General features: G+C 45.4%; 1 protein-coding gene across 1 annotated transcript in view; it reads left to right on the top strand.

Moving 5' to 3' along the window:
- ppp3ccb (protein phosphatase 3, catalytic subunit, gamma isozyme, b) overlaps positions 1–24,293 on the top strand; it is a 58,298-nt gene that overhangs the window by 15,622 nt on the left and 18,383 nt on the right. The window contains exons 2-8 of the mRNA XM_083641965.1: positions 6,997–7,194; positions 9,057–9,181; positions 13,051–13,162; positions 14,018–14,163; positions 14,984–15,123; positions 19,927–20,004; positions 20,123–20,217. Coding sequence (XP_083498091.1) covers positions 6,997–7,194; positions 9,057–9,181; positions 13,051–13,162; positions 14,018–14,163; positions 14,984–15,123; positions 19,927–20,004; positions 20,123–20,217 — 894 coding nt within the window. The remainder of the gene's footprint in view (positions 1–6,996; positions 7,195–9,056; positions 9,182–13,050; positions 13,163–14,017; positions 14,164–14,983; positions 15,124–19,926; positions 20,005–20,122; positions 20,218–24,293) is intronic.

Here is a 24,293-nt window from a genome sequence, read left to right as displayed (position 1 = left end):
CACTAGTCCCGAGAGAGAGAGAGAGAGAGAGAGAGAGAGAGAGAGAGAGAGAGAGAGAGAGAGAGAGAGAGAGAGAGAGAGAGAGAGAGAGAGAGAGAGAGAGAGAGAGAGAGAAGCATAGCGCTCGGCACAGAGTGGGAGGCAGACAGACACTGACGGAGCGCTGTCACTGGTGGCAAAGAACGGACAAAAGGAGAAGGGCAGATTGCGCGCGTGTACAAAGGTTATATAGAGCTTATGACGTCATAAGCTCCTGCGTTTTACCACCTCGCGCACTGCTGTCTTCAATGAGGAAGTACTTTGTAGAATCTTGTAGAAAAGTGTCGATTTTAAGGCTTTGGGTTGAAAGTAATGTATAATAATTTCTGAGGCACAAAATTACTAACATAAGACCCTAAATAACATAGTTAGAACGTTTTTGTGGATTTTGGTTTCCAGGGACTTTAAGCTCCATCATTTTTCGTCAGGCTTTTAGCCGACTATGTAAGCAAAGGACCAGGGATGTCAACTGATAACCGACCGTTTCAACATTAACCGATTAATGCTATCAGCGAAAAGGTCTGTCGCACGTGCCCTTTAACACAGCATGCCGTGTGGGTGGGCGGCGCAAACGCAAGTCAACATTTCTCAGGGTCGCATCGGTGGGGCGAGTGCCTGATAATCTGTTGTTGGTGTTGTTGTTGGTGGTGTTGTTTCCCTCCCCTCCTCAGGTACGGGTACATTCATGTGTTTGTTAATCATTGTAGTTGTTTACTTTTTCATTTTTCTGCGTTGGGGGGGGTGGGGGGGAGAAAAAGTCAAGAAATGCATCAAGACATCCACAGTGCAACACTTTGGAGAACGCCTAGGTGCTAGGCTAGCTGTTGAAACTAAACTAAACTGAACTGTCATCAGAAACAAAAGCATTGTTCATTTACATTTATTAATCATGAGCAGTGTTTCCCCTACCATTCTACAGGCCTGGCGGGCCCGCCAGGCCAACAGCGCCCCCGCCAGCCCAGATTTTTTTTTATTTTTTTCCCCTCTGCTCTCCCCAAAATTTCAATCAAACTTTATGGGATATTATTACAATACAACAATACTGGTGTTGACAGTAATAGAAGATGCCAAATCATTCAAAACAATAAGCATTTTGCTTTTAGGAGCATTGTGCCAGCGCGCGCCGCTGTTCCAAAACGTGTCAACGTGTGTTGCCTGGGAAACGCTCATCCCATAATCCAACTGTTCGCATCGCATCCCATAATAGTATGATGATACTTGGGATGCCATTGCGAACATAGATGTGAACAGGTTAGCTCAAAGTTTAGCGTCGCTAGCGAGGGCCCCCACCGTTGCGGTCGAGGTACGTTTCAAAATCCCTCCAGGCCTGAAAGATTTTTCTAGGGGAAACACTGCATTCACAATCATAAGATCAGCATGGAGAGGCGTGTAGAAACAGAGCTCTCTCTCTCGCTCTCTCTCTCTCTCCTGGTGTTTATCGCTGCTTTACATTCTGATGTGTAACAGTAAAAACCGCCCGCCACATTCATAACAAAGCCTTTTGTAATTGCAAGAGATGGTATTATCTGATTTCTCCTTAATCAATCTTCACATGTCAGTCTGTCAAACAGCCACAGTGGCGGGTGGACGAGACACCTGGACAGAGCAGATAGAGATGTTGCTTTTCTACGTGTTGATGCTTGACAGGTGCATTTGACCCAGGAAAGTATTGAACTAACTGTAACGAGCGTAAAGTCATCAGCAGGTTAAAGTATTGAGCTAACAGTAACGAGCGTAAAGTCATCAGCAGGTTAAAGTATTGAGCTAACAGTAACGAGCGTAAAGTCATCAGCAGGTTAAAGTATTGAGCTAACAGTAACGAGCGTAAAGTCATCAGCAGGTTAAAGTATTGAGCTAACTGTAACGAGCGTAAAGTCATCAGCAGGTTAAAGTATTGAGCTAACTGTAACGAGCGTAAAGTCATCAGCAGGTTAAAGTATTGAGCTAACAGTAACGAGCGTAAAGTCATCAGCAGGTTAAAGTATTGAGCTAACAGTAACGAGCGTAAAGTCATCAGCAGGTTAAAGTATTGAGCTAACTGTAACGAGCGTAAAGTCATCAGCAGGTTAAAGTATTGAGCTAACTGTAACGAGCGTAAAGTCATCAGCAGGTTAAAGTATTGAGCTAACAGTAACGAGCGTAAAGTCATCAGCAGGTTAAAGTATTGAGCTAACTGTAACAAGCGTAAAGTCATCAGCAGGTTAAAGTATTGAGCTAACAGTAACGAGCGTAAAGTCATCAGCAGGTTAAAGTATTGAGCTAACAGTAACGAGCGTAGTCATCAGCAGGTTCATAACGAGCGTAGTCATCAGCAGGTTCATAACGAGCAGGTTCATAACGAGCTTAGTCATCAGCAGGTTCATAACGAGCGTAGTCATCAGCAGGTTCATAACGAGCAGGTTCATAACGAGCGTAGTCATCAGCAGGTTCATAACGAGCGTAGTCATCAGCAGGTTCATAACGAGCAGGTTCATAACGAGCGTAGTCATCAGCAGGTTCATAACGAGCAGGTTCATAACGAGTGTAGTCATCAGCAGGTTCATAACGAGTGTAGTCATCAGCAGGTTCATAACGAGCAGGTTCATAACGAGCGTAGTCATCAGCAGGTTCATAGGGCTGCCCTCCACCAACCATCTCCTTAGTCCACTCATAGTCAGTAGTTCAAGTGATTAATCGATTAGTTGAGTCGTCGTCGTCGCACGTCCTTGGTTCCCCAGCAATACACCCACCAAGTGGGAAGTAGATCCAACCAACGGTTGTCAAGACAAGAGATATGCTCGCACACACACACACACACACACACACACACACACACACACACACACACACACACACACACACACACACACACACACACACACAGGACAAGGACAAGGCCAAGAACACACACACAGACAGAGACGCCTTGCTTTATAGTTTGAAGGCATCACTCCAGCCAGGTGGTACCCAAGGTTGGCAACCCTGGTCTAATAACTTTTTAACGGCAAGACACAGCTTCCCAATGGAGTTTGAGTGTCCTTTCTTCTTCCTGTGATGAACCAACTAATGAAAACTTGGTCGATTAAGACTCTTCTCATCGACCAATCAACTAATAGGGGGCAGACTTACTGGCCTCTCTCTGCTACTGTGTGTGTGTGTGTGTGTGTGGGGGGGGGGGGGGGGGGGGCACTAAGGCCCGCCCCTGACACAGAGAGCAGAGAGAGGCTGCAGTGTGAGAGTCAACTGAAACTTAACTGACCAATCACAAGTCAAATAGCAACACGCATAATGGATAAGAGGATCTATTAGGCTACGTTCACACAGCCATCCTTAGTGCTTGAATCTAATCTTTTCCCCCCTAAGTGACTCAGATCAGTCTTTTTCATGACTGTGTGAACAGTACAAGTCACATTGAAAGTGACTTTTTTAAAGACGACCTGGGCTACTTTCAAATGTGGTAAAACATCAGATTCGAATCTGATGTTTTTGAAAGTGACTCCGGTGTGAACAGACATCTGGCCCATATCTGACTTAATGCTTCAATGTGACTTCTTCTTCTTCTTCTTCTGTTGAGTTTTATGGCAGTTGGCATCCTTAAATGGTGCATTACCGCCACCTACTGAATTGCTAAAACTATAGTGCAAATACAATATCAATAAAAAAGTGTCCACCCAAAATGCGCCCATTCACCCCAATATCCATACTGTGGCCCAGACTAGAGGTCGACCGATATTGCTTTTTCAATGGCCGATGCCGATGCCGATCTTTAGAGAGCAGGCCGGCCGATGGCCGATATATAATGCCGATTATTATTATTTTTTTCATTCGATAAAATACGATTAAAATAAACTCCTCAAAAAAAGTTTGGAAACGTTATTTTGCTCGATTATTTCTCCCCTTTAATAATACCAATTGGTATTTTTTTTTATATAGTTGGAAAGCCTGATTAGTCACCTTTACAACGGGGTACAACTTGTAAGGATTGTGCATTCGTGGAATGAGAAACACACAGCTAAACGTGTGGGTAGCGCCCCCAAAAAATGTGCAATATTCTTCTGTTGGTATTTTTTTTTAAAGAAATCTAGTAGCCTAGATTTCCATTATCCATTCATGCACATTGAAAATCGAATATAACATTATACTGTACGTAGGCCTACATCTAATATAAGATGTTATCTTAGCCAGTACAGTAACATGTTTTTGATTATTCTTTTTATTAAATAGAAAAATACATTGGGTTATGCGGTATAGATTTCAGTAGTGACTGTAGGCTATAGCGAGAGAGCAGTATGTCAGAGAACTCATTCATGCACTGTTCTATACATTAACAATAATAATAATAATAATAATGTAACTGTTTAGATTTGCTGTCATTTGATGGGAGAAGTGTGTTTGCAGAAGATGGTGGTGACTGAGGAAACGTAACGTTACAGTAGGCTCATGGGTGCATGAGAAGACTCACATTCAGTGGCGGACTGCATAATCGGGCACGTCGGGCAAATGCCCGGTGGCCTGGCCTGGCCTGGCCTGCCAAAAAAAATAAAAAAATAAAATAAATTTGCAGGCCGATGCTGATTAATTAAAAATGCCAATAATCGGCCCCAATTAATCGGCCGGCCGATTAATCGGTCGACCTCTAGCCCAGACCAGTCGTCTAGGCCGAAGCGAACGCTTCCTTCAGCGTTTTCGTCAAGTCATCTCCCGAAATGTCTTCAATATCCAAAGATTTCCTGGCAGCGTCCACCACTTCAATGTGACTTTTACGTCATTCCAGAGGGACATTCGTCACTATTCTGCGCTGGCGGGAGGAGGGAGGGGGAGGACCAACACGCGGGCATTGAAATTAAACCGTGAACAACAGATGAAACAACATCATCAGCTACTGCCATGTTTACTGCTGTCTTCTTCCGGGTTTACGTAGAACAGCAGTGTGCTGCGTGTGACGTTATTGTTGTTCTTCTGTGCATGCGGGTCACTTCATGTCCGTGATCTGTTCACACTGGAGTCGGATATGGGCCACTTTTAAAAAGTCTGTGTGAACAGCCACACATAAAAATCACATGTGAGCATCAAGTCAGATTCAAGCACTAAGGATGGCTGTGTGAACGTAGCCTTAGTGGTGCTAAAGGTTCCGGATACAATCAAATAGGTGCCATCCCAATCTGGGAGGTCCCGGATCCTGTTCTGAGAGGATCCTGTTCTGAGAGGATCCTGTTCTGAGAGGATCCTGTTCTGACAGGATCCTGTTCTGAGAGGATCCTGTTCTGACAGGATCCTGTTCTGAGAGGATCCTGTTCTGACAGGATCCTGTTCTGACAGGATCCTGTTCTGAGAGGATCCTGTTCTGACAGGATCCTGTTCTGACAGGATCCGGCACAAAATAAGCCCTGGGCTTGACTGACTGTGTGTTGTTTTAGCACCTCCTTGAAATGCTAGCAAGGTGAGTCATATCTTTCCCAGTCAAAAAGGACATAAAGAGCCAGTGTGTTGTTCATTTCACCGTGCAGGGAATGGATTCCCCACCACTGTCGCCTACGGCTACTAGGGATGCACCGATCCACATTTTTTCACTTTCGATCCGATTCCTATACCTGAATTTGGATATCTGCCAATACCGATATTATGCCGATACCAATATTCTTCTTGAATATACAATATAGGCAAAGATTTGGCCAATTAAATATATATTTTTTTTAAATATACCTTGCAAAAAGCAGACAAAATTAAGAAAATATACAAGGCAAAGAAGGATACTATTATACATGGGCAAATTACGGCCAGCGCTGGAATTGAAAAAAACCCGATACTGATATTGGATCGGATCGGCTACATCCCTAACGGCTACGGCTCGCTCTTTCACTGAGATAAGATTCAGGCTGCTTCTCTCAGTGGCTACTAGCACTGTTGCCTCACAGCAAGAAGGTCATGGTTTCACCTTTCTGTGTGGAGTCTGCGTGTTCTCCCCGTGCTCCTGTGGGTTTTCCTCCCACCACCAAAGACATGTATGTCAGGGTTAGCAACACCACCCCGTAAAAACCCACCTGTAACAGAAGGCGCAGAAACATTGTCCCTTTGCCCCACTTAGGAGGCAAGGGAACCAGAAGAAAAGATCATGCTCCAGGGTGATGGTGATGATCACCATGTTCTGATTGATTCAAGGTTCTCAAGACATTCTCAGCAGTTGCAGACAGTAGGAAGAGTCTTTGTGTATAAGTGTGAAGGAAAACCAGTTCTGTTTTTCCAACACTCTCCCCAGCGGTAGTATGTCAGTAAGTATGTCAGGAACGTCACACTGTTAGCATGTTAAGAGACATTCAACTGTATTTCCATGTGCCGTGTGTTGTTGTTGGTTAGTGTGCCGGTGTGTGTGTTGAGAAGCTATGTGTGTTGAGGCCTTCTGCATGTCTTGTGCATGTCTTGTCCAAATTCTCTCATGTCACTCCCCTCTTCCGGGACCTTCACTGGCTTCCCATCTCGGCACACATCAAATTCAAGACACTGGCGCTGGCCTACAGGGCGGTACACCAGACAGCTCCTCTGTACCTACAATCTATGGTCAGGTTCCAAAACTCTCAACGTTCCCTCCGCTCCTCCACCAGCGCAGGACGCCTCACCCCTCCTCCGCTACGGGGCCCAAAAGTCGCTCATCCCGTTTGCGACTCTTCTCGTCCCTGGCACCTCAATGGTGGAACGAGCTTCCACCTTCGGTCAGGACGGCTGATTCACTGCCGATCTTTCGGAAAAGACTAAAGACACACATTTTCAGGCTCCATCTGGGTCCTTCTTGAACTAACATCTTTCTCTCCCTCTCAAGAAAAACAAAAAAAACACTGACCACTATTCCTTCAAAAGTTGTAGTTGTGTTGCATAGTTGATTTCTCTATTGCTGACAAAAGTGTGTTATTGTAAGTGGCTTTGGATAAAAGCGTCTGCCAAATGACCTCATGTAATGTAATGTGTTGTCTGTGTGTCTTGCAGCGGTGCCATACCCTCCCGGGACACGGCTGACGGTCAGAGACCTGTATGTAGAGGGGAGGCCCAGTGTGGAGATCCTAAAGGGTCATCTGGTGAAGGAGGGCCGGCTGGAGGAGGAGGCCGCTCTGCGAATCATCAACGAGGGAGCGAGCATCCTCCGCCAGGAGAAATGTATGCTGGAAGTAGAAGCCCCCATCACAGGTGAGCCAGAACCACACCTGATCCAGAACCACACCTGATCCAGGGCTGATTCTGCTTCAGGAGAATCCCCATTAGGACAGAAACGTAGTTTTGGGCGCTATATTGCTTATATTTTGACATTGTGAGTGAAAGCAGAAGTAGCTAAAGGGTCTGACATGTAATATATTTAAAGTTGTGTGAACTGTCTCTTTTAAAATGTGTGAATTTAGTAAAAAAAAAAAGTACAGCCTGGCTCCATAGGGTCCCATTATAAAGGTTGAAAAAAGTCTAAAAGTTAAACTGCGATTTCCCAAACGGTACAAAAGCTAAATTAAAGGCTGAATTGAGGTGATAGAGTCCTAAATGTGGTGAACCGTTTCAAGTTTAAATGGAGTGTCCAGTTTAAAGTATAAAGGAGCAGTCAGAGTTCAAAGAGGGCATGGTTTCACCATGAACTGCGTTTTAAAATTAATGGCAGTTGTAGTGGCCGTATAGCCAAACCGTTTGTCGACAAACACGCTGATTCATCTTATTTACTTGCTTAGAACAACCGTCATGGTTTTACCTCATGATTCTTGGTGTGTGTGAGACGGAAGAGGAAATTCAAAACAAAATAAAAAATAATCCTTTGTCAGTTGGAGATGTGTTGAAATGGATCTAAATCGTTCGTCAGTTGGAGATGTGTTGAAATGGATCTAAATCGTTCGTCAGTTGGAGATGTGTTGAAATGGATCTAATTTCGAGGCCACAACATTGCGTTAATTTAAAACAGGTTTCTATGCATGCAACGTGTTCTTTATTTCCTCTTTGTTACTTGGGGTATTTCGAATCACACACACAAAATGGTTGCAATGGTATACTTTTATTTTGAAGTTTGTAACGGGAAGTTTCAGTTTTATTCTTTCTGACTTAACCGTGAGCAACCGGCATACTAGCGTCTTTGATGCTTCCGTCTATTATTCAGGTGTGCCTTGGTATCAGAAATATCTATTGTATGAAGATGAGCTATTTGACTGCTTTTAGCTCATTGCCTCCTAGTTGTTCATTGGATATTGACAGGATTCCACATGCACGTGTGAGTTGAGTTGAGTCGGGTCGTTGGACCAGATAACACGACTCGACTCAACGCGAGAAATTCAAACATGTTTGATATAATCGTTGTGGCTCCGACTGGCTCTGACTGGCGTGACGTCGGGAGGCAGTTTACACTTGACGATTAGAAATCTGTACCCATAATACACGGAACAGATTTTGCTGCTAATTGGCACAACAGCTGCCCACAACAACTGCAGACTAGAGTCAACAAAGACAGACTGAGCCCAACTGGAAATCCTATGTAAAATCAGAGGGAAACTCTTGTAGTGTATTTTAAGCATTCGATGCAACAGATACCACTCATGAATTAGAAATCAGACTGCATAGAGCTATAAATCGACAGATGGCACTCATGAATTAGGAATCGGACCGCAGAGAGCTATAAATCGTGATTGAGTGGATGTCTCCAAACCACGTCTAGCATGGAGATCATTTGAACTTGACAGCGGGTGAAGACAAAGACGAGCCATGTGTGTCAGGACTGATCTACCCTGTCTCAGATGCACCAATCTATTTCTATAGCTGCCCTCCCTGACATGTGCTGTAGCTTAGGTATCCAACCCTCCTCCACCCCCCCCCCCCCCCCTGCCTATTTTAGTCTCCATCCACACTGTCTGTGTGCCTTATTGTCTCCCCTCTGGTACCCCCTTTCTTCTCGTGTTTCTCTCATTCCTTCAAACTTTTGAAACTCTCACTGTGTCTCGCTAAGAGTCAAGTACTTGATATGCACTTAACAGGATCGGACTTTGGGGAAGTTAACATGTGTGTGTGTGTGTGTGCCTCTCTAGTGTGCGGAGACGTCCACGGCCAGTTCTTTGACCTGATGAAACTGTTTGAGGTGGGCGGATCCCCCAGCACCACCCGCTACTTGTTCCTCGGGGACTACGTAGATCGAGGGTACTTCAGCATCGAGGTAGGTGTGGCTTAACGCGCGTGTCGTCGTCTGCCGTTTCATCTGACATTTAGAGCGCCGGCCTTGGGTCGCGGGGCTTAGGAGACCGTCTTTAAATAGAAGCTAGTAGGAAATGAAAGGCACACTAACATACAAATCTGCATTCTACACAAAGGGTGTACACTCACAAGGGTGCATCCGCACAAATGCACGCTCACATGGGTGCATCCACACAAACGCACACTCACAAGGGTGCATCCACACAAACGCACAGTCGCACACTCACAAGGGTGCATCCACACAAACGCACAGTCGCACACTCACAAGGGTGCATCCACACAAACGCACAGTCGCACACTCACAAGGGTGCATCCACACAAACGCACAGTCGCACACTCACAAGGGTGCATCCACACAAACGCACAGTCGCACACTCACAAGGGTGCATCCACACAAACGCACAGTCGCACACTCACAAGGGTGCATCCACACAAACGCACAGTCGCACACTCACAAGGGTGCATCCACACAAACGCACAGTCGCACACTCACAAGGGTGCATCCACACAAACGCACAGTCGCACACTCACAAGGGTGCATCCACACAAACGCACAGTCGCACACTCACAAGGGTGCATCCACACAAACGCTGTGGATGTTGCCTCTAGGCTCTGTCTGTGTCCCATTTCCAAACTAATCTGAGGGAAGCACTGAATCTGCCACTGTTTTGTGCAAGAGAGCCTAACTTACGCCATGTCCACAGTCCACACGGAGACAGAACCAATCTTTTTTTTTTTCTTTTAAGAAAAGTTTTCCATAAACACGGAATCGTTTCAAGAAATGTGTGTATCCACATGAAACCACTGAATACCACTGAAACCGCTGTAGTATATATGCCAGGCCGGTAAGTGGCGCTGTAACGCTGCCACAAAGTACACCAAAAACAGAGAATAAGACAATCTCGTCAATAATGGCATTCAACCACTAGGGGCGCACAGTCTATAATGTGTATCTCACTGTAGCGAGCAGGTTAAACCCTTGGCCTTGTTGGGTACTATTACCTGTTACGTAGCCTCTGTATCTCAACTCTAGACGAGGTTTGCCATGTCGATGAATAAAATGATTAAACCTATACAGGCAAATGCAGAGCTGTTCAGCAGGGCTGATGGTCTCTCTGTAGCCTACAATATAGAACGTTAATTATCGGTGACGTTCCTGATACCAGCCGCTTCCATGATCTTTAGACATGTTGCAAACGCATCGCAGCGTATTGGCCGCTCCTGCACATCACAGCGCAGGCTAAATGATGCAACATAAATATACATTATATAAAGTCATGGCATAAATGTGTTTTTATTGAAAAGTGGCGTAAAGTAAGCTAAAGACTTGTTGGAGTGGACGTCACAATGTCACAGTGCAACCGTGTGGTCGTCAAACCTCTCACTTCACTAACACGTTGTATTTGCGAGGGTTATATATAGAGCATCCCGAGTATGTGTGTTACACTCAGGGTTTACATTTCATTTAATTTCATTTTGTCCAATATTCAAATATTCCAGAATTGCATGTTGTATTAACAATAAATATTAGTTCTATCTTAACACGTTTAGCCTGATTTTGTTTGTGTTATTATCGTAAAAACTTAGCCGCCGCTAAGCCTTCTGGGAAATATCCGATGAAGGGAGGGGAGGGGTGGGGTGGATGGGAAGAGGCAGCTGTGGCGAGGCTCAGTAGCTGTTGCTGGCGGAGAGAGGTGGGGCTATGGCGTCATCGGTTCAGGAAAGATGCGTATGGGTTGTAAACACGGAAATGCAAGGGTGGCGTCTTCAGATTTGTTCACTCTGGCACCCGGTTTCAAAAATGTGCGTATTCTCCCAGAACGTATACTCCCAGAACGCTGGTTCCATCTGGACGAAACGTCCATACAAGAAAAAACTTTAGCGGATACACCTAAACTCGTCTCCGTGTGGACATGGCCTTAGTCTAGCTAGCTATGGCTGCATTGGCTGGCATGACGTTTTTATTGGCTGCTGTCATAATTCCTTGTTAGGGTCAGTGGATAATCCTACCAGCAGAACCACATTATCCACTTCCCAAGACTTTGTCAGGATTAGGATTAACTGCTCATTCAGGATATTCCATAATCCTGTTGCTACATTTTGGACTCCATTCATTTAGAGCTAATTTATCCTCAGACAGCCACAACACCAATTTACACTGCTTAACTTTGTTGCCTGATTCTGAATGTTACACCGAACTACATTGTCCAGTTTAGGGAGGTTCCTAGCAACTCATTTCCCTGAGAATTTCAGTTGAGACGAGTCTAAAAGTAAGAAAACACTCAGAAGACGAGGCAACATTGAACACAATTAAATTGATGAGGTTGAAACGTCGAAAAAATATTGCATGTATTTAGAGGCATTTGAAACCGTTGATTACGCCCTTCAATAAGCAGCTTGTGTGTGACACTTTGAGCTGGTTATTCTGAACACCTCACCCCGGCATGTGTATTCAGCCTCAATCTAGTCATATATATATATATATATATATATATATATATATATATATATATATATATATATATATATAGGGGTACGGTGGAGCAGTGGTAGCGCTGTCGCCTTACAGCAAGAAGGTCCTGGGTTTGATTCCCACACTGTGGGACACTGTGGGCGCTGAGAGTGGGTGTGTCCTCAGTGCCTACCGCCCAGGTGGGGTCGTCAGAAAGGGCCTTTCTGTGTGGAGTTTGCATGTTCTCCATGTGCTCCCCTGGGGTTTCCTCCTCCAGATAGGAAAAAAAAAAAACGTGCAAAAAACAATGTCATATTGGAGTGTGGCTAACTAGAAGCTTGCTACCACCAGCAGCCTGCTGTCGTTACAGGTTAATGGCCACATGCCCAGGGGTGTAGCGCTGTTGTTTTTACAATAGTAAAATAGTGGGGCGGTTGTTCCTCATATTCACGAGTTTCCTGGTGAGACCGTGGGCGCTTCCATGACACCCTCCCTCCCTGTTTCCAGTTGCCTGTTTCCGCCCAGGACCGTTCATAGTGAAAGAGACTGAAAATAATCATAATAATTGTTGTGACTTTGTACCTACCTATGTCTTGTAATGGAGCCCCCTAGCACAATCATTTCACACGTGCATAATTGTACAACGGAGTGACAATATTTTGAATCTTGAAAGAGAGAGACCGCTAAAGCTCCGTTCAATGACCAAATAATAAAGAGTTCCGGTTTGGACGTTTAGCCTTCAAAACAAAAGCCGCCGCTATGCAACCACATACTATTTTTAGCCATTTCGGATAAAATAAGCCCGTACAGTACGAGTGAATTGACCTTCACCTCGTTTTTGTAAAATATCGTAGGTATGCAACCACACAACGTTACTATTTTTAGCCATTTCGGATCAAATAAGCCAAACGTTCCCACTCTTTGACAGCGGCGCGCACGTCCTTGCTAGTGAAAAAAATGTAAACAGGAAGTCGACAACCGGCAACCGCTGAGAATCATGGGAAACGTGCTGGTTTTCACGAGATGTCATCTCTGTCCACTCATGGTTTCCACCACGCTGGTTTGTGTTTACATCCGGGCATTAACGGGGAGGTGGGGGGGCTACCACCTCAGGTGGCTGCGTAACATCTTAACAGTTAGCCCAGCATTTTCACATGATTAATTGAATAATTAGTTTAACCCCCTACTAGTATTTCTGGTGCCGACTGGTACGGTTAAACGTTTATCCGACTAGTTGTCGCGCACATCCGTAGTCCAGTTCAGGATCCTCAATAGAGCTAGTGCTGCAGTACTTTTAGTGACCTTCAATGTCTGACGAGTGTTCCCTTTTTAAAAGGTGTCATGTAAGGATTCACTGTAAGCCTGTGTGTGTCTTGCAGTGTGTACTGTACCTGTGGACTCTGAAGATCAACCACCCCAACACTCTCTTCCTCCTCAGAGGCAACCACGAGTGCCGGCACCTTACAGAGTACTTCACCTTTAAACAGGAGTGTGAGTCGCTCTGCTCTGCTTGCTGTTGTCATGTATGAACAAAGTCTGTGTGCCACGGGCAAACTTCTGATCTCATATCAGCCGGGTTTGGCTGGGAGTGGTATGTGCAACAGTGGGTATTTAAAAAGTAGAGCCCGACCGATATATCGGTTCGCCGATATTATCGGCCGATACTGGCCGATTACCGATATATCGTATCGGCCGATATGGTGTGCCGTTTTTTTTTTTTTTTTTTTAAAGTTATAGACAGCATGTTGTGTATATTTGATATTTTCTCTTAACTATTTGTTCTATTGTGTTTTTGTATTTCTAGTTATTTATAATTATTAAATTCCCAGTTAAGTTTACCGTTTCATTGCATTGAGTTTATTAATAAGCTGTAAAATATCCTGCCTACATTACATATTTCAATTCATGTCAACTCGTATCTTTGTCAAGTGTTTGATATTTGAGGGTTGTTGATGTGGTGCCTCCTCTGGTCGTTAAGGGCGCCTGTTCGGAGGGAGGGGAACTCGTTGGAATAGCGTGATCCTCCCACATTGCTATGTCCTACCGGTGAAGCTTCCCCTGTCAGGTGAAAAGAAGCGGCTGGCTAACTGCCCATGTCTCGGAGGAAGCATGGAGCCAGTTTTCGGCTCTCCCCAGATCGGCAGAGGGTGGAGCAGCGACCAGGATAAAAAAAAAAAAAAAGGAATATCTGCCGATATATCGATATCGGTATTTTTTTACTCCCTAATATCGGCATCGGCATCGGCCTCAAAAATCCAGTATCGGTCGGGCCCTATTAAAAAGCTTTGTTGCAACAGGCTTGTGAATTGACCAGACTTTGTGTGTGTGTTGCGTGTGTGTGTCCAGGTAAAATAAAGTACTCTGAGCGCGTGTATGATGCGTGTATGGAAGCGTTTGACTGCTTGCCCCTGGCTGCGCTCCTCAACCAGCAGTTCCTCTGTGTGCATGGGGGGCTGAGCCCTGAAATCACCTGCCTGGATGACATACGCAAGGTAACGCTCCAAACACTCGTCTGAAGTGAGCCAGGTCTCGTTGCCACTATGGCACGAGATTTACTCTTAGCTACATTCTGCTCTTAAAGGTGCATTCAGCGAAGTTTTTGTGTTCAAATAAGTATTAAATGGCTCTATATCCTGACAGCAATCACTGAAATAGAGTGTTTGGTCAGTGACGTGAAGCCCCCCCCCCCCCCCCCCCTTCCCCGCTGTCCTCTATCTCTCTCCTGTAGTCCTGCAGGCAGGGCGGATGTATCTCCGCAAGCGTAAGTCATAGAGACTCAGGGGTGGCGGCGTTGGATTTGGGGTGAAAAAATACGTATAGTACATATATTATGTGCAACGTGATCTGACCTTCTGTTTCCCAGAAAATTTCAGCTTTTCTCTGATTGGATAAAAATTGGTGCCAAGCTCAAACTATCCAATCAGAGAAAAGTTGACATTTTCTGGCAAACGGAAGGTCAGATCGTGATGCCTATAGTTGACTATATGTATTTTTTCACCCCGAATCCAACGGCGCCATCCGTGAGTCTCTACGACTTACGTTTGCGGTCCGCCCTGCCTGCATGACTACAGGAGAGAGATAGAGGACAGCAGGGGGGTTGGGGGTTTCAAGTCACTGACCAAACTCTATTTCAGTGATTGCTGTCAGAATACAGAGCCATTTAACACTTACTTTAACACAGAAACATCGCTGAATATACCTTTAACATTGGTATAGCACTCAATTTAATTTGAACACATGAATGGGTTTAAGTGGGTTACCCTCTGTTTAATTTGCTTTTAACTCTTGACGGGGTGGTTCTACTGTGTGTAGCTGGACCGGTTTAAGGAGCCACCGGCATTTGGGCCCATGTGCGATCTGCTGTGGTCGGACCCAGGAGAGGACTACGGCTCGGAAAAGACCCAAGAACACTTCTGCCACAACAGTGTCAGAGGCTGCTCTTATTTCTACAGGTACAGCATTTGTGGCTCTCTCTGTCTCTCTCCCTCTCCCTCTCCCTCTCACTCTCACTCTCTCTCTCCCTCTCTCACTCTCACTCTCTCTCTCTCTCTCTCCCTCTATTGGGGGGATGATGACCTTTGTCAACTGTCATAGGTTTAGAGTTGGTTATGGTGATTGGTTATGGCGGAATTAGGCTTGCCGCGATATTAGGTGTTACCGGTGTTACACGGCCTTACACCGATTACATAACATGCCCACCGGTAACACCTTCAACTCCACCCGCTCGTGACAGTTTCAGCATGCGCTCAGCTGCGCTGGTGTATATTACAAGCGCTCCCTCCTATCCTGGCTGTCTGAGTGTGGCTGTACTGTTCCTCGTATCTCTCTGGTTTCGACATACCAGCAAGTAACGTTAGTTGTACATGTTGTGAACACAATCCCCCCTCATAGACATGTAGGTAAGACCCTTATCTAAGCCTGTGTGTATTCTCTTGCCACTGCCATTTCTGGAAATGTGGTTTTAACAGAGAAAAATCTCCGCTAGGATTGATGCTAATAGTATGTTAGCTAAACCTCCACTAACATTGATGGTAATAATTAGCATTGATGACTTAGCTGTGATAAAAGCACATGCTGATGCTACTCAGCTATCGTCATTGCCTGGCTTACTGCTGCTTGCTGGTCACGTTAATCCCATGGCCAGAAGAAATCACCAGATTTGTGGCTAATGACGTTAGTTTCTTTTCTCCAGGAGGAGATCTGTCCCCAGTGTTTAACGTTATGTGAGGCTGACAGACAGGAGATCTGTCCCCAGTGTTTAACGTTATGTGAGGCTGACAGACAGCGCTCACAACAGCGCGCAGCAGCAGGGATGGGAGGGGCTGACTGACTGGAGAGTGGGGGAGAAACATGCTTTTAGCGTGCTCTGCAATGCCTCAGTGTTTGTGTTGATTTTGCAATGTTGGCACTGTATGGAAGTCATGCAGGGGTGAAGCCTGCCACCTAAAAAGTACCCAATTGAATCCTTTGTCCCTAGTTTGTTTTAATGGCGACATTTCAGTGATTTGTTCAGAAATCACACAAAATGACCTTATTTTCAGCTGTGGCTGACAGACATGGTCTCAATTATACGTATGGAGAGACTCAGGTTCCAGGCGACCAATTCATTGAGGACATTTTTAGTGATGTGGGACCCGTTCCTGACCTATTTTGATGAGGTTAAAAACTACTTTTAACGAAATTGACTTAACTTACTGTATATATGTATGTATATATATATATATATGTATATATATATATATATATATATATATATATATATTTTTTTTTATTATTATTAATTTTTCCTGTTCTTGTTTTTCATGTTCTGAAAACGTAGAAAAAAAGAAATCACAAAATGTTTTAATTATTCTATCGCCATACAAGAAAATCTATGACTAAATCCAGCAGTTGTTCTGGTGCTGTTCCCTCTGGCACTGTGTTCTACTCAGACTCGGTAGTTCTGGTGCTGTTCCCTCTGGCACTGCGTTCTACTCAGACACAGTAGTTCTGGTGCTGTTCCCTCTGGCACTGTGTTCTACTCAGACACAGTAGTTCTGGTGCTGTTCCCTCTGGCACTGCGTTCTACTCAGAGACAGTAGTTCTGGTGCTGTTCCCTCTGGCACTGCGTTCTACTCAGAGACAGTAGTTCTGGTGCTGTTCCCTCTGGCACTGTGTTCTACTCAGACACAGTGGTTCTGGTGCTGTTCCCTCTGGCACTGCGTTCTACTCAGACACAGTAGTTCTGGTGCTGTTCCCTCTGGCACTGTGTTCTACTCAGAGACAGTAGTTCTGGTGCTGTTCCCTCTGGCACTGCGTTCTACTCAGACACAGTAGTTCTGGTGCTGTTCCCTCTGGCACTGCGTTCTACTCAGAGACAGTAGTTCTGGTGCTGTTCCCTCTGGCACTGTGTTCTACTCAGACACGGTAGTTCTGGTGCTGTTCCCTCTGGCACTGCGTTCTACTCAGACACAGACCTCTCACTCAGACTGAGGCTTTGTTGCATTGCAGTTCTTCATTTCCACACAGAAGTTTGAGAAACTGAATCTGTAGAATCTGTACGATCAAGAATAAAATCCCAGACCTCCATTGGTCTCTATTTTTAGCACATTTTGCCTGAGTTTATTAAGCAGCCGTCTTAACTGTCGTGACAACCAAGGTGACTGAACAGACAGCAGTGCTGCAGGAATGTCTCTTCACCAAGGTGACTGAACAGACAGCAGTGCTGCAGGAGCGTCTTCACCAAGGTGACTGAACAGACAGCAGTGCTGCAGGAGCGTCTCTTCACCAAGGTGACTGAACAGAGAGCAGTGCTGCAGGAGCGTCTTCACCAAGGTGACTGAACAGACAGCAGTGCTGCAGGAGCGTCTTCACCAAGGTGACTGAACAGACAGCAGTGCTGCAGGAATGTCTTCACCAAGGTGACTGAACAGACAGCAGTGCTGCAGGAATGTCTTCACCAAGGTGACTGAACAGACAGCAGTGCTGCAGGAATGTCTCTTCACCAAGGTGACTGAACAGACAGCAGTGCTGCAGGAGTGTCTCTTCACCAAGGTGACTGAACAGACAGCAGTGCTGCAGGAATGTCTTCACCAAGGTGACTGAACAGAGAGCAGTGCTGCAGGAGCGTCTCTTCACCAAGGTGACTGAACAGACAGCAGTGCTGCAGGAGCGTCTCTTCACCAAGGTGACTGAACAGACAGCAGTGCTGCAGGAGCGTCTCTTCACCAAGGTGACTGAACAGACAGCAGTGCTGCAGGAATGTCTCTTCACCAAGGTGACTGAACAGACAGCAGTGCTGCAGGAGCGTCTCTTCACCAAGGTGACTGAACAGACAGCAGTGCTGCAGGAGCGTCTCTTCACCAAGGTGACTGAACAGAGAGCAGTGCTGCAGGAGCGTCTCTTCACCAAGGTGACTGAACAGACAGCAGTGCTGCAGGAGCGTCTCTTCACCAAGGTGACTGAACAGACAGCAGTGCTGCAGGAGCGTCTCTTCACCAAGGTGACTGAACAGACAGCAGTGCTGCAGGAGTGTCTCTTCACCAAGGTGACTGAACAGACAGCAGTGCTGCAGGAGCGTCTCTTCACCAAGGTGACTGAACAGAGAGCAGTGCTGCAGGAGCGTCTCTTCACCAAGGTGACTGAACAGAGAGCAGTGCTGCAGGAGCGTTTCTTCACCAAGGTGACTGAACAGACAGCAGTGCTGCAGGAATGTCTCTTCACCAAGGTGACTGAACAGACAGCAGTGCTGCAGGAGCGTCTCTTCACCAAGGTGACTGAACAGACAGCAGTGCTGCAGGAGCGTCTCTTCACCAAGGTGACTGAACAGACAGCAGTGCTGCAGGAATGTCTCTTCACCAAGGTGACTGAACAGACAGCAGTGCTGCAGGAGCGTCTCTTCACCAAGGTGACTGAACAGAGAGCAGTGCTGCAGGAGCGTCTCTTCACCAAGGTGACTGAACAGACAGCAGTGCTGCAGGAGCGTCTCTTCACCAAGGTGACTGAACAGACAGCAGTGCTGCAGGAGCGTCTCTTCACCAAGGTGACTGAACAGACAGCAGTGCTGCAGGAGCGTCTTCACCAAGGTGACTGAACAGACAGCAGTGCTGCAGGAATGTCTGTTCACCAAGGTGACTGAACAGACAGCAGTGCTGCAGGAGCGTCTCTTCACCAAGGTGACTGAACAGACAGCAGTGCTGCAGGAGCGTCTCTTCACCAAGGTGACTGAACAGACAGCAGTGCTGCAGGAATGTCTCTTCACCAAGGTGACTGAACAGACAGCAGTGCTGCAGGAGCGTCTCTTCACCAAGGTGACTGAACAGACAGCAGTGCTGCAGGAGCGTCTCTTCACCAAGGTGACTGAACAGACAGCAGTGCTGCAGGAATGTCTCTTCACCAAGGTGACTGAACAGACAGCAGTGCTGCAGGAGCTTCTCTTCACCAGGATGGAAACAGCCAAACAAACAAACATAAATGTCGGATAGTTTTAGAAAAATTGTCAATCGAAATAAGTCCAATCACCATTTGCCAAACGGATTAAATACAATTTTAAATGTTAGGTTATATTTAACAGTTAAAGCTGTGTCTCTCCCTCATGAGTAGCAACTGAAATCGCTCTCTAGCGTGCTGGAATTGAAGCCCCAGATTTTAGGGAATGGCTGGTTTATACTGGTTTTCCATAAGAGAGTAGAACACAAACATTTGCCCTGGGCGCAGCCATTTTGAGGTAGGCATGAGCAATCAATTCAACCTCAACCACCAATCAACAGTCAGTAGAACCAATCCACAGTCTGCACCGGTGAGAACCCGCCCATTGGCCTTGTTGGGTGAAGTTGACAACTTGGCACATATTTACTCCATTGCTCACAGCACATCTTTTTGACACTGAAATGGATCAATGTAGTAATAGATTACTGTAATAGATTACTGGACACTAGATATTTTATGTTCAATAGTTTGACATTTCTCAGTGTAGAACAAGCTGCTTTTAAGTCTTTCATGGCAAACCCTGAAAGTGAGTGGGAAGGCGTCGTTGGTGTGATGTGAGTAGGCGCAGGAGCCTCCAACGCTTCTCTCCGCTTCATCTTTGTTCTCAACACAAAGACGCTGTCACCAAACTATTTTATTCACTGGCTTTTTGTTACAGCGGCTCTGGTAAAAGCAAAAAATAAATCAAATCTATGGAATGATTCAAAACGGCTGAATGCGTGTTCTGTCTTGGCGAACGTTGACGTTTGTTCGTCACTTAACGGCCACATTGTTCTTGTGTTTATCAGTTACCCAGCAGTATGTGACTTCCTGATGAACAATAACCTGTTGTCTGTAATACGAGCACACGAAGCCCAAGATGCAGGGTGAGTATTATGAATATGTCCTGCTGATTGGCAAATAACCTCTGTCTTTCTCTTTTGATTGGCTAATAACCTGTCTCTTTCTCTTTTGATTGGCTAATAACCGCTGTCTTTCTCTCAGGTATCGAATGTACAGGAAAAGTCAAACGACAGGCTTCCCTTCTTTAATTACAATCTTCTCGGCTCCTAACTACCTGGACGTGTACAATAACAAAGGTAAGAGAAGTGTGCTGTGTAAGACAGAAAACCTGGGCTTGCTTAGAGAACCAATCACAATTGTTGTACTATGTCTTCCGGCTTGCGTCACATGCAATTGAATGGAGCGGAGCAAACGGGGGCAAGGAACAACTGAGATAAAGCTGTTTGATGCTTTCATATCGCATTAATAACAACACTAATAGCTAACGTTAGTTTGGAGACCTTATTTACCTGTTGGGCCACAGACTAAAGGAAATGACAGCTTAGGTTTACCCCAAACTAGCAGTTAGTTAGAACCAGGGGTTCCCAACCTTTTTTGGCTCGTGACCCGATTTTGACGTCACAAAAATCTATACTCGGGACCCTAGACATTCAAATTCCGGTACACCGTCGATAACATCATCAGTGACATCGTCAGTGATGTCACATGTATGCTTCTTTTTCCCCTCAGTCAGAATTCAGACTTTAATGTGAGAATTCGGACTTTAATCTCAAAGTTCTGACTTTATTTTCAGAATTCCGCCTTTATTCTCAGAATCCTGATTTAAAGTTATAATCTCAAACATTCTCATAAAAAAGTCACTATCTGATAGTGAGCCCATTGACACTGTTTGGATCTCACCTGCAATTACCACTCATTGCCATAGGTGTCACCCAAGAGAACAAAACTTAGAGATGATCACTTTCACTTTAAACTCGGAACTAAAACAAACAACCAAAACGCAAGTGGCCCGAATCATCTTCTCTAGTTTTAAATTGTGTGTGGTGTTATTTTATTTTATTTTATTTTTTAATTTTTAATTGCAAGCGACCCCATTTGAATTTCAGGCGACCCCGCTTAAGGTCGCGACCCTAAGGCCTTGGCCACTCTGATCCGTCAGAAAATGGACAGAACGGATAGACGGATAGATTTATGTCCGTTGCATGTACAAGTAACCTACTTGTACAGCAGGTGGCGGTAAGCACCTTGAAGGTGTCAGCGACCCGCCTATAAACCGAGAGAAGAAGAAAGCTGGCGTCAGCTAGCTGTTAGCTCTGTGCACTACGTTACTTATGTGGCAATAAAATGCCACCGAATGACCAGATTAGATGGTGAAATCAGACGGTGACACTGACTATCACGTTGTACAACAGCAGGATGGTGTACACAGCATTAATTATAGCCTCCTTCACTGCCTCGGCCGCCATCTTTGAAAAGTTGAAACAAATCTCGGAACACCTCCTCTCGAGACCTCGACTCTGATTGGCTAAACGGACAGTGACTATCCGACCATCCGATACGTCCATCCAGAAAAAGTTCATCCCTCTTCAATTTTCTGTCCATCAAAACGTATGCAAATTTTCTGGATACGTACGCTTCTGAGTACTCCACGGACAGTCGGACAGCTGTCATTGAAAATGAATGGAAGTGAACAGAGAAATGAACGCACACGGACAGACACCACGGATCAGTGTGGCCAAGGCCTAAGGTTGGGAACCACTGAGTTAGTCTGACCGGCGGTGAGATGTCACTGTTGGGTACTGTAGATTTGGTTGATAAAAGACGCTAACACAGTAGGCTACATAAAATAAGCACAGAAGAAACGTCAGATAGGTTGGATCACCGTGTTTAACTGTGGTATGTATCTTTAAATGGTACAGTTACGGCTGAAAATGATGACGTAAATAAATAGGGATGCACCGATCGATCGGCACGTGACCGGAAATGGCCGATTTTCACGTGATCGGCCTCGATCGGTGATCTGTTCCGGTCACTCTAAATAGCCGATTCTGTGAGCCGATTTTCACATGACGTGCGCGCACCCCAAAGCACCGAGACAGGCACCCAGCCACCACACCACACACGCCAGCATACCTTCCTCGTTGTGAATTTTTTTCACCGTCAGTGAAGTAGACAAAGCTCGCAGTTTGTCACACATGCAAGTCGAAAATAAGCCGTGGAGACAGAGATGCGGCCGAGTCCCGCTCGGCTGGAGTCCAGTCTGAGCGGCTCGCTTCACCTCACTGGCCCCCCTCTCTCTGCTCTCTCTACCCGGGAAGCAGTGCTGCTGCACCCGGCCACAGCGCACAGCCGACTTGGCGAGGTGAACGCGAGCATTGTGTCCAGTACCCGACCTGCCTTTTCCATTCCACATCAGCGCTGGTGCCTCAGCCTGTCAGTCATGTTGTAACGTAGATACAGGAGAGACTATGGCCCCTATCGTTGCATCGGCGCAGTTTCTAGGCCGAGCGGCAGGCGCAGATCAAAGCAGTGGGCGTGGAAAGGCGCACTTGATATCGTCGTGCTGGCGCTAGATGCAGCCCAAAGCATTACAACCACGCCTTTTAGGCGTAAAATTATGCACCGTCATGCTCATTGGATAAGTGCAATAAACGAATCGCACGCTTGCCTTTTTAGCTCCAATTCCAGTGATCCCGCAAAACCAGACGAAAGCCAAACGCTCTGCCCCCCCCCCCCTCCCTTCATCCAGCCTGTCTGTCTGCATTATAGGCTATTATTCCATATTATTATGCTTCTCAAACCAATCTAACTGCAGTTTCAATACTGCAAGCATGTAAATACGCTACACTATAGCAAGATCAAAGTGAAAATAATGTTCTATGCATCAGCTAGAAAAATATAGCCTATTAGATTGGTGAAAGTTTGTCCAGAAAGATATCATTTTCTCTCGCCTGCTGCAGGAAGGATGATGCACATAAATATACCCTACATTATGTCAAGTCATTGCATAAATGTGTTTTTATTGTAAAACTAAATGTGAAATATGGCCAAGTTATTGGAGGAACATCACAGTATAGCAGATGCCATTAGAAGCGCGTTCCGAAGCGCGTTCCGCTGTTACTTCTCTAAATCACGTTAACTCCACAAGGGGTATATATAGGCCCAGGAGGACATATATGTTTCACATAGGGTGGTATTTTCATTTCGATGTTTGATTTGGTCCAATATTGAAATGTTGACAATGGCAGGCTGTGTTACCATTACACATTAATTTAGAACTACCTTTTATATCTATTTTGGCTCATTTGGTGGCTATTTAGTAGCGAAATGAAGAAACACAATGCATGCTGGGAACTCAGAGAGAGAGAGAGAGAAGGGTGACAGAGAAGAAGCAGTGAAGGCACAGAATAGGCGTGCTTTTCAAAAGCGCAAAGCGCTAAATGTACGCCAGCTCCCAAGATATGACTAGGCTGGTATTTAGCGCCGACACGCCCACTTTGGGACTGCGCCACGCCCATTCGGCCTAAAGCGCATTTGGCAGCCTAAAGCCTATTGCTATCTTGCCGAAACAGGCGCAAGGCACGTTTTTTTGCGGTTAAGGCCCGTAATAGCGCCGATGGCCTGTGGGAGAATAGAGCCCTATTTGTTTGTTTCGTATTGCAAATAGAACGACGGACATAATAATAAAAATGCATCGGACTCACAAGTGTGCAAGCATTTCTGTGCGTGACGATATTTTTTCGGATGGCAGATAAAAATACGCATACCAAACTTCGGACTGTGTGTAAACTCCGCCTGATATTCAGACTGAAGATCGTTACTGTAACTCATAAACTCATTTCCCCTCTACTCAAGAGGACTGGTCTGGAGCCAGGCTATAAACTCCTTGTCCATGGATCATTTTGATGTTCTGTTGCACCTGTTTTCTTTTGGAAAAGTAAATGCATGATAGCTGTGGGATGTAGGCTATTGGATTTAATTTAATTTTTGTATTCATTGTATTTGCACAAAAAAGCTCTGTCCAGTAGCCTAACCTGGAACACTTTTATTTTGAGATGTGTTTGAGTGAGATGGTCCTACTTCATGCAAATGATAAGATAAGATTATTTGGATCCCCATTAGATGTAAGAATTGTTCTATGAATCTTCATTTTCAAACAAAGTTACAAAAACGTTTGTGTAAGCTGTCAATTGTTGTTTTTAGAAAAAAAAATCGGAATCGGCAAAAATCGGTATCGGCAAGTCAGACTATTCAAAAATCGGAAATCGGAATCGGCCAAGAAAATGGCAATCGGTGCATCCCTATAAATAAACAATAAATACGTTTGCAGATATCTCCGCAGTTCAAATCTATCGCCAGTTGTGTACCCGAA

This window comes from Poromitra crassiceps, assembly GCF_964638095.1.
Source record: "Poromitra crassiceps genome assembly, chromosome: 8".
NCBI classification, from domain to species: domain Eukaryota; kingdom Metazoa; phylum Chordata; class Actinopteri; order Beryciformes; family Melamphaidae; genus Poromitra; species Poromitra crassiceps.
The sequence above is the reverse complement of the archived record's forward strand: the minus strand, read 5'-3'. Positions and strand labels throughout refer to the sequence as shown.